Source organism: Macrotis lagotis, chromosome 2 (assembly GCF_037893015.1).
Source record: "Macrotis lagotis isolate mMagLag1 chromosome 2, bilby.v1.9.chrom.fasta, whole genome shotgun sequence".
Classification (NCBI taxonomy): Eukaryota; Metazoa; Chordata; class Mammalia; order Peramelemorphia; family Peramelidae; genus Macrotis; species Macrotis lagotis.
This window is the reverse complement of record NC_133659.1, coordinates 33,922,982-33,939,849: the sequence shown is the minus strand read 5'-3', so window position 1 is coordinate 33,939,849 and position 16,868 is coordinate 33,922,982. Positions and strand designations below refer to the sequence as shown.

Here is a 16,868-nt window from a genome sequence, read left to right as displayed (position 1 = left end):
TGGAGAGAAGGGAGGACCTGTCTGTGAGGGGCCCCAGCCCAGGGCTGGCAATCCAGAATGATCTCCAAGGGAAGAGACTGCCTTAGATTGGGGAGGAGAGATAATTGCTGCAGATAAAGGGGGAGATGTGATTTCTAACAAGGAAAAGATGGCTTGGGGGGGGGGGAGATGGCTTCTAAGGGGAGAAAGACAATTTCTGAAGGGTAGAAACAACCTCTAGGTTTCTCATGTGGAGATTCTCTGAGGGTTGGAGATTGGGCCTACCCATGGTCCTCTGGGAGGAGCAGATTATCCCACTAGCTCATGCTCTCCCCAGTCTTCAACTTCTCCCTGTTTACTGATACATCCCCTACAAAGGCACCCATGTCTTCCCATCCTTAACAACAACAAAAAAAATTCTCACTGGATCAGACTATCCCCTCAAGGCTATCCCCTGAAGTCAAATATCCTGGGTTTGGATTCTGCCTTGTGGCCTTGGGCAAGTCACTTAACCTCCACAGGCCTCAGTTTCTTCAACTGGTTGAACTAGATGACCTCCAAGGTGCTTCTGACTCCTGAGCTGGGATCCTATGAACCCCACGCTTGGCAGAAGGCCTGGTAATTAGTCAGCACTTAATAAATGAAGGTTGAAAGCTTGATGAATTTATCTCTCTTCCTTTTCTTATCCACATTTCTAGGGAAATGTATCTGTCTAGGCTGCTTATCTTCCATTTCCTTAAATTCCACTTACTCTCCGAAGTCCATAACTCAATTGAATTTACTCTCTCCAAAGCTCCCAACAATCTTTAATTGCCAAATATAATCACCTTTTCCAGTCCTCAGGGAAAAAACCTGGTTTTATCAATAGCCAAATGAAAAAATCACTAACAGAGCCATCCAAATTTAAGTAATCCTGAATTTCTAGCCAAACCAGTCAGATTAGCAAAGTCATCAAAAATGGTGAATGTTAAGGATGTGGGGGAAAGGACATATTGATGGAGCTCTGAATGGTCCAGTAATTCTGGAACTATGTCCAAGTTACTACTAAATTGTACTCCTAACCCAGAGAGATCCTGTTCCCAGGTCTGCACTCCAAAGAAATAAAAGGAAAAGGATCTTTATGTATACAAACATTAATAGCGGCACTTTCTGTGCTGCCAAAAAAACTGAAAATTGAGAGGATGCCCATGACTTGGAGGATGGCTAAACAAATGATTGTGTCTGAATGTGATGGGATGCTTTATTGTTTGGTCATTTCACTCATGTCTGACTCTTTGAAACCCCATTTTGGGGTTTTTGTGGCAAAGACTTGAGTGATCTGCTACTTTCTCTTTGTAGGCCCATTTTGGGGTTTTCGTGGCAAAGATACTGGAGTGATTTGCTACCCTCAGCTTACAGATTAGGAAACTGCAATCATTTGCCCAGGGTCACGCAGCCCAATGTTCTATCCACTGTACCACCTAGTTGCCCCATGTGATGGGATACTGTTCTGCTATAAGAAATGAGGAAGGGTATGGCCTCAGAGAATGACCTGCATGAATAGATGCAGAGTCAAGCAAACAGAACCAGAAGAATAATTTATAGGACACATTGTAAAAATGAAAAATGTTGGAAGACTTCCACACTTTGATCACTACATTGATGAACTATAAAGTCATGAAACTGATAAACAGGTATAAGAAAGCCTTCTGACAGAGAGGTGATGGAATAAGAAAACAAATGCTTTTTATTTTTTTCTAACTTTTTTTTTAGTTTTTTTTCAAGGCAAATGGGGTTAAGTGGCTTGCCCAAGGCCACACAGCTAGGTGATTATTAAGTGTCTGAGGCCACATTTGAACTCAAGTACTCCTGACTCCAGGGCCCGTGCTCTATTCACTGCATCACCTAGCCACCCCAACAAATACTTTTTAAATGAAAAACCAAACAAAATTTAACAGTCTTGTCTCAGGTCTCATCCTTCTTGAGCTCTCAGTGATATTTTCCACTGTTGACTCCTCTTCCCATGAATACTCATATTTATTTTCTGATACTACTCTCTCTCACTTCTCCTCCTTTCTCACTGGTATCATCCTCACCTTTATTTGAATTCTTCCCCAAGAACCCTCACATTGCCAGCCCTGGGCTGGGGCCCCTCACAGACAGGTCCTCCCTCCTGGGACCTCTTCTCTCTCTCCTAAACTTTTTCACTTGGTGATCTCATCAACTGGGCACCAAACTGGGCATATAGGAAGCACCTACTTTGAGTTTGGTACTGTGAGAGGGGCCAGGGCTACAAAGAAGGCAAACGCCAATCCTTGCCCTCTAATGCAGGAGTCAATTCGCAAATAACTATGCACAACCAGGATAGATAGAGGGCAAATTAGAGACAATCAACACAAGGGAGGGATTAAGATGAAAGGAGAGCTGGGAAAGGCTTCTAGTAGAAAATACAACTTTAGCTGAATATCTAAGGAAGCCAAGAGGTAGAGATATGGGGTGGCGGGGGAGACTGAAAGACGACAACCACAGAAACTTTGGAGAGAGCAATTCCAACTGAATGATGAGGTCAAGAACCAGACTAAAGAGTTAAGAAGAGAGTGAGGAAAGGAAGTCGAGGCACATATTATCAGAAAAGTACCATTTCTTCATGGGAGATAGAACCAAAGGAGGAAATCAGAGGGCATAAGCAGGGAAATGCCTGGTGTTGGGAGATGAAGGGTTTTGTTTGAGGAGAGACCAGGATGCCAATGTCAACCGGATCCCCAAGTGATGGATAGGGAACGTAAGGTATAAGAAGACTGGAAAGGTAGAAAGGAGCCAGGTTAGAGTTAGGTTAAAAACCAAATCAACTTTAAATTTGATCTCGGAGGAAACAGAGTCACCGGGGTTGATTGAACAGGGAGATGATGGGTCAGGCTTCTGCTTTAGGAAAATCAATTTGATGGTTATGTAGCCAATGGACTTGAATAGTCCCATTAACAAGTTATTATTGTGATGGTGCAGGTATGAGGTTGGTCACCTGAACCTGGTAGTAGTGTAGAAGACAGAAGGTGGATAATATGAGAGATGTTACAAAAGTAAAATCAGGGACAGCTAGGTGGTGCAGTGGATAGAGCACCGGCCCTGGAATCAGGAGGATCTGAGTTCAAATATAACCTCAGACACTTAATACTTAGCTGTTTGACCCTGAGCAAGTCACTTAACCCCACTGCCTTGCAAAAAACAAAAACAAAAGAAAAAAAAGTAAAACCAACAGGTTATTGCAACAGATTGGATGTGGGGGAGGTGACAGAGAATGCGGAGTTGAGGATGACACCTGGGTTGTGACCCTCAGTGACTGGGAGGATGGTGGTACCCTCAATAGGAAGAGGGAAGGGTTTGGGGGAACAGATGATGAGTCCACTTTTGGACATGTTGAATTTTTTTTTAAGTTTTTGCAAGGCAAATGGGGTTAAGTGACTTCCCCAAGGCCACACAGCTAGGTCATTATTAAGTGTCTGAGGCCGGGTTTGAACTCAGGTACTCCAGGGCCGGTGCTCTATCCACTACGCCACCTAGCCACCCCTGACATGTTGAATTTAAGATGATTTCTGGGTATTCAGTTCTCCATAGGCATTCGGAGATGTGAGATTAGAAGTGAACAGAGACCTTAGAGATGGATGAACAGATCTGAGGATCATCTGTATAAAGTCCTATTCATAGGAATTCATTAATTCACCAAATGAAATATTACAGGAGAAGAAAGCTCCTTTGCCCAAGACAGAAGCTTGGAGGATGCCTGAGGTTTGGGGGAGTGATTTGGATGAAGCAGATCTTCTGACCAATGAGGAGTGATCCCTTAGGTAGGAGGAGAACTAGAGAGAGCAGTGCCACAAAAACCTAGGGAGAAGAGATTAGCCAGGAGAAGAGCATGAGCAATCATGTTAAAAGCTTTGGAGAAGGTAAGAAGGAAGAAGAATGAGAAGAGGTCATTAGATTTGATAATTAAGAGATCATTAGAAACTTCAGTGGTGCAGCAGTTAGAGCAAGAAGATTTGAGTTCAAATCCAGCTGTGGGACCTGGGCACATCACTTCTCAATTTGTCGGTTTCCTGATCTATAGAATGAGCTGGAGAAGGAAATGGCAAACCCTCTAATATCTTTGCCAAGAAATCCCCAAATGGGGTCGGGAAGAGTCAGACATGACTGAAAAACAACTTAACGACAATAACCGCAGAAACTTTGGAGACAGCAGTTCCAGTGGAATGAGGAGGTCAAGAAACAGACTACAGGGTTTAAGAAGAGAGAAGGGAAAGGGAAGTTGAGGCATGTATTGTAGGAAAAGAACCATCTCTTCATGGGAAATGGAACTGAAGCAGGAAATCATGGGGGATGCCAGAGCTATGAGATGAGAAAAGAACAGGGATGTTGGCCAATGACTCCATTTTTTTTTTCCAGTGAAATAAGAAATAAGGTTTTCAACTGAAAGAGTGGGGACAGGGGAAACCATGATGATTTTAAGGGGCATCCCACTACCTTTCATTGACTGAACTATGGCACTAACCTGCTTAGTCTCCTAGCCTCAAGACTCTTCCAAACAGCCACCAAAGAGCACAAATCTTAACATATCACTTTCCTACTCAATAAACTGTAGTGGTGGCAGATTACCTTTGACATAAAAAAAATTTCTAAGTTCTGCATTTAAATCCTTTCAACATCTGGCCCCTCCTACTGTTCTAGTCTTTTTACCCATCATTTCTCTCTTTCCTGGTCTTCTAACAGTCCTTCCAGTCCTGGCACCATCTCCTAGCTATGTGCTTTTTCATTGGTTGCCCACACCCCAGACCTAGAATGCTTCCCTCCACCCTTACAATCCCTAATTCCTTGAAGACTCAACTCAGACAGCCACCTTCTTTTCGAATTCTTTCTTGAGCTCCTCTCCTACTTCCACCCCAAACTATCTTGTATCTATTTTTGTCTCCCAGATAGAACAGAAGTTCCCTGAGGGCAGGGGTTGTTTCTTAACAAATGTCAATTGATTGCTTCCTTTCTGCTCTCCATGCCGAGAAGAGCTACCTCCTCCTCTATGCCACCAGGAAGCCTGGCCCGGAAAGAGGGCAGTGAAGGGGGAGCAGGGTGGCACTGGCCCATGGGTCGTGTGCCAGCCGTGGGTAATCACATCAGAGCTGCCTGGCTGAGCACCCATGAGCCCGCTGCTCAGTTTAACAAGAAGTATACACACCATCGAGCCGTGTGCTAACCTGCCCAGTCATGCGGGTGAGGACACGAGGGGCCTGGAAATGGGCCTTGGGGGTGCCCAGATCTGATAGGAGACAACTGTGGAACCTCTAATATGAGAGAATCTTGGAATCCAAGAGTGGGGAGAGAGGGAGCAATAGAGTCACTCCTCACCCTATGCCCAGACATTCCTGACAAGTGGCCATTGAGCAACTGCTCAAACGCTTCCACCTGTGGGTACTTCATGACCACCCCCCAAGGCAGCCTGTGTAGACAGCTTTCAGGGCTAGGTAGGTTTGGATCCTGAAAAAGCTTTCAGTCTCCCACTAGCAATCTGCCAACCTTAAAGTGTTACCAAACCATGGGGTGGCCTTAGTTTCCATGCCCACCTCACTGTGGTGTCCTGGCCAGAGTATTGGTTTACTCCATGGTGATCAAGATGTCAATCAAGGGAATGCTTAGGGAAATTCTGCCTGCAGCAGCTGCCTCAGCTTCCTTACTGGCAAATCATCAGGAGAGAATACTCATCCCCCAAATTCTCCCTCCATCATCAGCTTTTGGGATATTTATCTTTCCTCTTTCTCACTAGTGAGGTTCCCTTGGGGCCCCCAGAAGAGTCTTTAACACTTTCCTCCAGACCACACACATTTCTTTTGCTGCCCCAGTTTGTCCCCTGCCATACAGTTGGGGGAAACACTGGAGGGGCCTTGGGGGAGGGTGGATTCAAGGTTAAGGTCATCAATAAGGTTTGAACCCAGATATGACCAGAAGAGAGAGCCCCAAACCATGAAAACCTGTCACTTCCCATTGCCTTATCAGTCCCTCTATCCCCTTGGTGTACCCTTCTTTCCTGCTGAGCCTCCCCAAGTTTGTTTCCTTATTCAAAGGTTTTCACATCCCTCCTAATCTTTTCTTAGCAGGATATCCCCTTCATTTGCACAGCTGCCTCTCCTCTCTCTCTCTCTCTCTCTCTTTGATCCTCAAACTCACAACTAGAAAAATGGGGCGGCATCTTTAACGACCAATATTTCCTCTACCCCCACCCATCAACCCAACCAAGGAAAGTGTTATGATTCTAGAGACAAAAGGAGTTGCTGCCTCCCAGTGCCATCAGTTGGCCAATCCATCTGACAGCATTAGCCCTGTGCTAGGCCCTAGAGACACATGGATAAAGCAACAATCCTGCCCTATAGCAGTTTCCAGCCACTCCAGCCCAAGGTGGTGGCCATTGGGTTTCTACCTGCCACAGGAGGCCTAACTGCTTCTCACCTGAACTCTTCAGTGGGTAAGAGAGCTTTGATTTCCAAACCTGGAAGAAATCCTCAGCCCTGGGGCAGATTGTAAGACTGGTGAACCTCTGTTTTATCAACCCAAGAGCCCAAGTGCCTCCCAGATTGAGATGGAGGTGGGGGAAGCAGGATGCAGAACAAGGAGCCACAATCAATTAGACAAGTTCACTGGCTGTCCTGGCACAACCACCCTAGAGCTTTCCTTGTGCTCAGAGAAAATGATAATAATAACTGGCATTTTATATAAAACCTTAAGGTTTGCAAAATCCCGTACATATGTTCATCTCATTTGATCCTCACGATAAGCAGGGAGATATTTATTTCCATTTTACAGATGGACTGGAAAAACTATTATTTCCATTTTACAGATGAGGAAACTGAGGTAGAAAGGGGTTCCATGAACAATGTAAAACCAGCAGAATGCCTTCTGTGGGGGATGGGAGAAGCGAAGCAAGAATGGGGGGAAATTGTAAAACTCAAAATAAATAAAATCTTTCTCAAAAAAAAAAAGAAAGCGGTTCCATGACTTCCCTGAGGTCACATGGCTTATAAGTGCCTGACAACAAGCACAGGTCTCTTTCCTACTGTGCCATCTAGCTAAGACCACCCCTGCCCCCTCCTCCTTCCCCTTCACTCTCTAGGGAGGCCCCAGTTGGCGTTATGGACCAACTGTTGAGATTCAGAACTGTACCAGGTGTGGAGTAGACAGGGTCCTACAAGTTACGAGGGGGTGGGGGGACTGAGGCCAAGAGTATTTCCTGGCCTTCTTCATTGTTTTTGCTGAGCCCTTCTCTGGGAATAAGAAGCCTAATTTCTAGGACAGAATCACCAAGACAGTTTCATAAGAATTTGCAAAGTCTTCTCCCCCCCCCCCCAAACCAAAAGGTTAGATTACCTCACTCGATAATTGCTGGCCAGTAAGAGGGGGGGGGCCTGGGAGAGGCATAAACTCCTTAAGGGTTTTGTCACTATATCCCTGGCCCCTAATAGTACTTTTCATATACATACACATTATCTGAATTTCCCCCAATCATGATGCTGCTCTGGCTACCCTTCCTGAGCAGTGATTTGGTGGGGAGGCTCTAATCGCTTTGAGATTCTACTTCTCCCTTTGGGGTTTTTTTCTGAGGCCTGAACTGTTATTTTTTGGAGGTTTCTGGCAGAGAAGGGGGTTGTTCTCTGTCATCATGGGAAACCACTTGTCTAACACTGGAAGATATAGTGGGGGGAGTCCTGGCTCCAGGGGAATTAGCTGGGAGAAACATTGCTTTTTTAAGCCTCAGTTTCTCATCTATGAAGTGAGACTGACTTGCCTGCTCTGTTCCAGGGCTGTTAAGAGGCAAGCACTGGGCAAATTGTCAGACGCCATCAATCTGTGCCCTTTGGCCCAGAGGGTGGTTCCCTCCTCCCTCTCTTGAATGGAAAGGAAGGGTTCTTGGAGCTCCCCTGCCTGGGCCGGACGTGCCCTTGTTGAGGACTCTCCAGCCTGGTTTAGCTCATGAGATGGAGTCACATCCAAGACAAACTTTAACAAAGGAGAGAGGGCAGGACCCCACATCGCATCCTGCCCTGGAGCTTAGTCTCAGGGTGCTGGCGGTTTTTTCTCGGGCCCTAGAGGAGGGATCCAGCACAAAGGTCTCATACAGCCAGGTCTATCCAGCTTCTCATTCCCATCAGCCATCTCTAGAGGTCCTGCCTCTTACCATTTGTTTCTCTGATGGTCCAATTCTTGCCTACCCATGCATGTTCCCCCATCCACAAAGTGGGCCATTGTGGTGAGGGGAGGGGAAGAGAAGACCCTCTTCACTCAGATCCTGGTTGAGCCCATTAGGAAGGTTAGCAGGAACCCAAACTAGGTGCCTGCCCAGCTGTGAGGGGCACCTGGGCCAGAGCAGATCTAAATGATGTCCTCTGGCCCACAGGTACTTAGGGCAGCATCAGAGATCCCTAAGATGGCTCCTTTTCCATTTTTTCTCAGAGCTTGGTTGACAGGGACAGAGGCATCAAAGACCCAACAGCAAACAAAAGGCTGCCCTCCCTTCCCCCTCCAGGAGTGCCAGTCAGTGCCATGACAGGGCAGGCCATGGGCACTGTGGGAACCCAGCCGGAGAAGTCTGAGAAGGTACCATCCTCCCATCCCTAAGTCAGCTCTTGGTGACCGATAAATCCCATGACTGACCCTCCTAGGCATGTGAAATGTGGATACACCTTTCTCTTCAGGAAAGACCCCAACAGTGCTAGCTCAGGGTGTCCTGGGAGCAGTTCCTCCAGGGCTTATATGTATTTCCTCCAGCAGAGACAGTATGGGAGCCCCTCAGGGATTGTTCTGATTCTTACTGGAGGACATGGACCCCTAAAGACCTACCCCAAAGCTCCAGGAATCGTTATTCTTTATTATTTCCTGAGAGTGAACCAGACTTCCCCGTTCTTGGCCCCTGCCCCACACACATTCAGAAGAGAAGGGACAATTCATGGACTACCCTCACTCCCACTAGCCACATCTTGCTTGGCACCAGGGCCCCCGCCTAGACCCCAGAAACAAGCGCCAGATGACTTCTCCTAGAGCATTTGGGATTATGTTAGGGGGAGTTCATCTCCTATCTCCCCCAAACTCACTCTGAGGCTACTACCACCCATCCCCCCCAACACCACTGATTTTGTGGGCACCACATTGGTGCCCTCACCCCCTCCCCACAGGAGTAACTGCCGTGGCCCAGACAATGGGGCTGTATTGATTAGTCCAATTCCTGGGCACCTCCGGCCCGTCTCCCCGGGAGCCAGGACAATGCCCCTTTGATACACAGAGCAGATTCTCAGCAGGTCCCTGGGCAGGGGGAGCCCTCCCAGCCCCCCCCTCCACCCCTATTCACCCCCCACATACACACACACATACACACACACACACACCCCACCTCTTCTCTCAATCTTTGCCGAATTGCGACTTTCTGGGTCAGTTCTGTCTTCTGTGCCCGCCCTCACCCAAGAGACAACTCATTCAGCCCCTCGCCCTCCCGGCCCCCCAACCCTAGAGGATGCCCAGGCCAACTGGGGCCTGGAAGGGGGGATGGTGGCTGACCTGTTCTGGGGAGAAGGGAGCCCTCTGACCAACACGGGCCTCCGCCATCCTGGGACGAGCAGTGGGGAGCTCGGGCGACTCGTCTGAGACTCATTCACACCTCTGCCAGCTCAGCCCTCCCGCCTCCCTGGTACTCCCTCTGCCCGCGCTTGGCCAACGTCAGAATTACTTTCACCTCATCTCCTCCCGAGCTCTGCCTTCTCCAGCACCCCCCTCTCCAACCCTCCCCCCCCCCCCCCCCCAGTCCCCATGCAGCCCGGACGATTCAGAGCAGCCTCTGATGTACTTTGCCTTGTTTCCCAGCAAGCTCTTGGAACAAAAAACACATAAACACTCACACCCACAGAGGCTCCTCTACCCTCCCAAGACCCCAGCCCAAGAGGAGGCAGCACGGGCTTGGGAGTCATTGGGGCCAGGGAGGGGTCCCTCCAGCCCTGCAGGAGGGCCCCAAGACTCTGTGGATAGGAGGAAGGGCCACAGCCTCTAGGGATAAGGGACTTGGGCCAACACAGCATCATTAATCCTAGATCGAGAGCTCATTTTACAGACAGGACAACTGAGGTGCTACCCTCTGTGGTAATCCAGAGCCACCCATCTACAAAGCTTTGAAGGGGAGAGCCAAAAGCTGAAGGGCTTCTTCTCCTGCCCCCAAGTCCTAACTCTTTCCACTCTGTTTCCCCATTCTCAGAGAGGATTTAGGATGCCACCATCACCCTGTGGAAACAGAAACACTTGCTCCCTACCCAGTGGTGAGGCACAGGCACTTGGTAATCCTTGATGGAAAGGTCAGTCAGAAACAAAAATCCTAGCTGCCCTCAGATCCTGAAGCACCCCCTAGGAACCTGCCTCTACCAGACAGAGGCAGAGGTCTGGGGGAGCCAAGATGGGTAAACATCATCAATCAGAACAGGAAGGAAGACGCCCATCATTGCAAGGTCCGCAGTCTTTCCCTCCAAAATTTGGATGGAAAAGATGGGGGTCCCCCAAGTCTTGAGGATGTGAACTGGACTCCAGGGGCACTTCCCCTGCCCCCAGGTGCCTCCCCTGAGTCCAGAGTGGCTGGCCACCAAGGCGGGGCCAGGAGGGCCAGGGGGAAGGGTGCTTATTGATTCCCCAGCCCATTCCTGGGTCAGACTTGTTCCTGCTTCCGGCCCCTGGCGTGCTCACTGACTTCAGGAAGGGCCAGTCACCCATGAGGTCCAGGGGAGGCACTGGGCTCTGGCTGCCCTGGCCTGGGCGAGGCGCCCAGAACACACAGCCCTAGCCCAGGGACAGGAGGAGGCAGCGGCCCAGCTGGGCTCTGGCCTTAATGAGGCCTCATTAGAGGAATCCAGCTGCTCCCAGGCCCAGTTTCTGAAGCAGAGTCTCCCCAGTTCCCTTCCTGTGCCATGCCCCTGACCCCTGGCCTGACCATATCAGCCCGGTCACAATGCCAGTGGGACCCTGAGGCTCCAGAGAGGGCAGGCCCAGTCCAACTCAGAGGAATCTGCTGAAGTGAGGTACAAAGGCGAGTGGGCATCATAGGACTGGCCTGTGGTGCCAGGTTGACCAGAAGGCACAGGGGAAGACCTGGCAGAGAGAGCAAGGAAAAGGTCCAGGCCTGGGTCTCAGGGGTCAAAAGGCCCCTAGGATAGATCCTTCCCCTCTGAGCCTGTCTCCTCAGGGACACCGAGCTTCTTCATATCTGCAGTTCACTCACTGGGGCACTAATTCCCTCTCTTAACCAGGCTCACCACCTGTTGGGCTAGGGTCCAGCCGGAACAGCCAGTGGCCACATTTCTGGGGCTATTGAAGTCCCTCAGTTTGGCCCACCTCCCCCTCCCCATGAGCCCTGGGCTCTGTCACATCTCCCTGGGTCCCGAGAGCAAGGCTACTATGAACCCCCCTCACTGGCCTAATCCCAGAGGGAGGAAAGGGAATATATGAACCTACCAAAGGCCCCTGCTCCACCTGCGGCCTCCACCCCTAAAGAGTCCTGATCTGGGGGATTGGTAGGTTTGTGGTAACCAGAGTGGGGCCTGGGAGGGACACACTTTGGGGTCCAGAGGAGTCTATTTGTCCTTCTGCTGAACCCCAAATTCCCAGAAGCCACTGCAGAGGGATTCGGGACCAGGCTGGTCCTCTCCGAGCACATCTCACCATTCCAAATTGTGGAATGAACATGGGGGAGGACGGCCCAACCCTTTCTGTTTGGTTTATCCTTCAACCTTCTTCTTCCAACTTCCAGTGCCACAGACTCCCACCCCAAAGGTTCCCTGGGAAAGCGCCTCAGTGTGTGCTCATTAGACCCCCCTCCATTCTGATTTACTCTCACCCTCTGCATCTGCCCCCAAGTTGTCCAGCTGCTCCCCTTGCCTAGAGGCTCTGTGGCCAGCTGGCCTCTCGGGAGCCCACGTCCTGGGAGCCACTGAGGCGTGAGCAAGGCAGCCGAGTCAGCCTGGCAAAGCCCATCTGGGCTGAGAGGTATGGGGAGGGGGGGCACGTGGGATTGAGGCCCAGACACATGCTTGAGAGCTGCCCACTCTCACCATCCCCCTGCCTCCATGGGAGAGGCCCAAAGAGATGAAGCCCCTCCTGGGCACTCCCTGGGCCTTTGGTGACCTCAAAGGCATCCAAGCCTGGGCAGCTAGAGGCCACCTATCTCCTATCTCTCCCTGCAGCACCTCGATCAAGGAACCCAAGGCCCACAATCCTGGGCCCCAGATCCCAGAAGTGCCATTATTAGCATCCATGGTCCTCCTTCCAGAGAATATGTTGGAAGGAGCAGAGCAGATCTGCTCCTTTCCTGCCTGTGGCAAAGGGACCTACTGTTGTTTCTCTTCCACATGGAGAGGAGGGGAGAGGGGAGGGAGGGGGAGGGGAGGGGGAGGGGAGGGGAGGGGAGGGGAGGGGGAGGAGAGGGAGGGAGGGGAAGAGAGGAGGGGAGAGGAGGGGAGGGGAGGAGAGAGGAGAGGGGAGGGGGAGGGGAGGGGAGGGGGAGGAGAGGGAGGGAGGGGAAGAGAGGAGGGGAGAGGAGAGGAGGGGGAGGAGAGGGAGGGGAGGGGAGGGGGAGGAGAAAGAGGGGAGGGGAGGGGAGGAGAGGAGAGAGAAGAGAGACAGAGAGGAGGGGAGGGGAGGGGAGAGGAGGGGAGGGGAGGGGAGGAGAGGAGAGAGAGGAGGGGAGGGGAGGGGAGGGGAGGAGAGGAGGAGAGAGGAGAGACAGAGAGGAGAGGAGGGGAGAGGAGGGGAGGGGAGGGGAGGAGAGGAGAGGAGAGAGAAGAGAGACAGAGAGGAGGGGAGGGGAGGGGGAGGAGAAAGAGGGGAGGGGAGGGGAGGAGAGGAGAGAGAAGAGAGACAGAGAGGAGGGGAGGGGAGAGGAGAGGAGGAGAGAGGAGAGAGAGAGGAGAGGAGGGGAGGGGAGGGGAGGAGAGGAGAGAGAAGAGAGACAGAGGGGAGAGGAGAGGAGGGGAGGAGAGGGAGGGGAGGAGAGGAGAGAGAGGAGAGACAGAGAGGAGAGGAGGGGAGGGGAGGAGAGAGAAGAGAGACAGAGAAGAGAGGAGGGGAGAGGAGGGGAGGAGAGGAGAGAGGAGAGACAGAGAGGAGAGGAGGGGAGAGGAGAGGAGGGGAGGGGGAGGAGAGGGAGGGGAGGGGAAGGAGAAGGAGGGGAGGGGAGGGGAGGAGAGGAGGGGAAGGGGAGGAGAGGGAGGGGAGGGGAGGGAGAGGGGAGGGGAGGGGGAGGAGAAGGAGGGGAGGGGAGGGGAGGAGAGGAGAGGAGAGAGAAGAGAGACAGAGGAGGGGAGGGGAGAGGGAGGAGAAAGAGGGGAGGGGAGGGGAGGAGAGGAGAGAGAAGAGAGACAGAGAGGAGGGGAGAGGAGAGGAGGGGAGGGGGAGGAGGGGGAGGGGAGGGGAGGGGGAGGGGAAAGAAGGGAGGGGAGGGGAGGAGAGAGGAAGAGAGACAGAGAGGAGGGGGAGGGGAGGGGAGAGGTGGGGAGGAGGGGAGAGGAGGGGAGGGGAGGGGAAGAGAGGAGGGGAGAGGAGAGAGACAGAGGGGAGGGGAGGGGAGGGGGGGAGAGGAGGGGAGGAGAGGGTAGGAGGGTAGAGGAGAGCAGAGGAGAGGAGAGGAGAGGAGAGGGAGAGCAGAGGAGAGGAGAGGAGAGCAGAGGAGAGGAGAGGAGGAGGGGAGAAGGGAGAGGAAGGGAGAGGAAGGGAGAAGAGAGGCAGCTGTTGGCCAGGCAGCCTGCAGGGGAGCTCTCTCCTCTGGTCATTTGGCTTGGTTTCAACTGCTGAGAGAAGACTAAAATCTCCCATGGGGATTGGCTTGAGATAGCGTTCCCCACCCCATCCTCCATCTGAGGGGACCCGGAAAGCACTGAACCATTGCTCTGGTGCTGGGCAGGGGTGACCCTACAGGGTGAGCCTTCCAAGCCAGAGAAGGCCAGGGCAGAGCAAGTCCGAGCCCTGGGGCAGCAGGGGTCCGCTGGCCTGGGCTCCAAGGCTGGCAGCCAAGTTCTGCCCTGAGAGTGCCCAAACCCAATAGGAAGGCCAGCTCCTCAGGTCCAAAATGGGAAGCTGAGAAGAGAGGTTTGCCCAGGATCCTCTGAGGGCTTCAGGCCAAGACAGGATTAGAATCTCAAGAGGCACCCAGCAGGACCTGCCATCCCTGGGATCCAGGCTGGAAGGAGGGAGCCAGCTGCAGGGAGGCCAGAGGGCAGAAGCTGGGCCCCACACTACTTAGGCCCAGGGGGGACTTCTGGGAATGGGATTCTGAGCAGACAGGCAAAGCCACCCAACAGGAGCCAGAATAGACCCTGGTGACTTAGCCTGGGGCTCCCACTCTTCCCACCCCCTAGCCTCAGCAGGAGCCCCCAGATTGCATTACAGGAGCCTCACCATAGTCTCCCTCCCCTGCACAGACTCAGGTTAACTCCAAGACCAGAGACAATATTAACCATCAGCCCTGAGCTGCCTGAGATCTCAGACTCAAAAACTGAGGTCAGGATGGGTTTCTTGTCACCAAGTGGACACTTCGTTTTAGGGGTAGCTTCGGGTCTGACGGGAGTTAAGTTGTTTCCCCCCTCCCCCCCCCCAGGTCAATCTTTAACTGTATGGGAAAGCAACAGAAGAAACAAATACTAGAGAATAAGGGGGGGGGGGAACAGTATTTGCAGAGGCCTCTGATTACTACCTAGATCTGAAGCCCAGAATGGTCCAGAAAGAACCAGCCCCGCAACCCCCTGGGATGTGGTCTAGGCAGTGGGGGCCTGCTGGGGGCCGTCCCTTCACACCTGGCCCTGAGAACGCTGCTCCTGTACCTTCTTTCTATCCCAAATCTAATCCCTGACAGCGCAGACTCATGCCAGGGCTCGGGGCAGCAAGAGATGAGGCAGTTTTCCCTACGGCAGGCCCAAGGGAGGAACAGAGACAGAATGCTCTCTCCTACTATCCCAGATGAGTGGGGTTAAGGGACTTGTCCAAAGTCACAAAGCTAGTAAGTATCAAGTGTCTGAGGCCAAATTTGAACTCAAATCCTCCTGACTCCAGGGTGGTGCTCTATCCATTGCATCACCTAGCTGTGCCCCCCCCCCCCAATTAATTTTCTGACAGAGAAAACTGGAAAAAGGAGAAAAGATGAAGTTAAGAGTCAGGCCCCCAGTCACTGTTCAAGCCTGGCTCCCTAGGGGGGAGGCCCTCCCTGCCTGCTTACCTGGCCCTTGAGCAGCTCACCTTAGGACCTACTCGGGAAGGCCTGGCCTTCTCTGCCAGTCTTTGCTGGCATGCAATCCCAGTCATGCGATCCCAGATCAAAGAGCCCAAGAAATGCGGGGGAGGGGGGAGGTCCAGGAGGTGGCACGGTCACCATCTTGCATGTACTCACCTGCATCCCTTTAACATTCTTGACCGCCATGGCGACCCCAGGTGGGGGACTCTGGAGTGCTGGGCGGCACTTGTGATCTTGGGTTCCAGCTCTGTTCAGGCCACTGCATCAAGAGCTGAAAGCAAAACACAAGAGGGCAGAGGTGAGTGAGGGCATGGACTGCATCAAGGGATGGAATATGATGGGCTTGGGTGGGAAAGCTACCCTTCGGCTGGGCTGATCTCCAGGCCAGGCTTTGGGGTGACTTGGAGAAATCGGGACCGTTCCAGAAGACCGCCATTACACCCACCCAGGCCAGTGGGTTCCTCGTCCCCAGAATGGCAGCACACCTTGCCCTCTCCTTCCCCCCTTGCCCCATCACCGAGTGTCTCTTTCCTGGCTTTCCTCTCTCCTCGCCTCTCCTGATCATAGAAACAAGGACCAGAAGAGGTAGAGGCCATCGGGCAGACCCATAGGCTCTTTCCTTTCGGTGGATGAGGCTCTATTTCCGATCCTCCAGACACCCAATTCTATGAAAGGTTCTTTTTTAAAACACACACACCAGCAACCACAAAAACCAGCCCGGGCTTACAGCCAAAATCCTTTCTTAGTGGCCTAGATTACTGTTAATTCTTCCCCTTGGGGGGCTGTGGTTCAGGCGGCATGCCCTCTCCCCCTCTGCTCTCACTCTGCCCAGAGTTGCCTAGACCGTGGGCTCCGGACTGGCCTGGGTCCGACCCGCCTGGCACTTCCAGGGCCTTGCGTGTCACACCTGCTGAGGGGGATCAGAATGGCTGAGCCGGGATGCCAGCAGAGGCTCCCCCCCTTCAGCGGCCCAGGCCTGGGGCTGGCGGTCACGGGCTTATGGACAGCAGTTGGACGCGGCCTTAGGAGGACCCTCGGCTCCCGCGCCTCTTGTTTTAACGGGAAAGCTGCCTAGGAGGCCAAGTGTCTGGAGTCCCAAGGCTCGCAGGGCCGCAAGGTCCGTCCGGGCCTCCGGGTCCGTCCGGGCCTCCTTGACTGCCAGGCTGGTGCCCGCCGCCCGGGTTGAGGCAGCATGGACCCGGCTGCGGCCAGGGGCTCCGTGGGCTGGACCTGGCCCGGATTCCAAGAGGCCTGGCCCTGGGGGAGGGGGGTATGCCGGTGTCCTTGGGCTGGAGGGGGCTTGGCCCCGTGCCCCCCCCAGGCCTGGCCGGCCCCGGGCGCCTGGCATGGGGAGGGGAGCAGGGGCCGGGCCCAGGCGTGGCCCCCCGCCGCCGGGCTCCCGCCGGCCCGGCCTCCCGCACCTTCCCTACCTGCAGGTCCGCCGGGGGGGCTGCTCCGGGAGGGGGCGTGGCGGCGCCCCCCGCCCGGCCCACCATCGCCGCCGCCGCGGCCCCCCCTTTGTCCTCCCCCGCCCCCCTCGCATGCTGCTCCGGGGGGGGCGGCCCGGGCTGGGCTGGGGGCAGGGGAGCGGGCGCCCCGGTCCCGGAGGTCACGGGAGGCCGCGGCCCCT

At 53.2% G+C, this 16,868-nt stretch overlaps 1 protein-coding gene across 4 annotated transcripts in view; it reads right to left on the bottom strand.

Moving 5' to 3' along the window:
* SLC6A9 (solute carrier family 6 member 9) overlaps nt 1-15,564 on the bottom strand; it is a 43,747-nt gene extending 28,183 nt beyond the window's left edge. For 2 of the 4 annotated variants that reach the window (XM_074221605.1, XM_074221606.1), the window contains exon 1: nt 15,395-15,563. In XM_074221605.1, the coding sequence (XP_074077706.1) occupies nt 15,395-15,424 (30 nt within the window). In that variant the 5' untranslated portion in view covers nt 15,425-15,563. Of the gene's footprint in view, nt 1-15,394 lie in introns of all 4 variants that reach the window. The other 2 variants (XM_074221607.1, XM_074221608.1) reach the window with 2 other exon arrangements.
* Nucleotides 15,565-16,868: the final 1,304 nt, after the last annotated feature.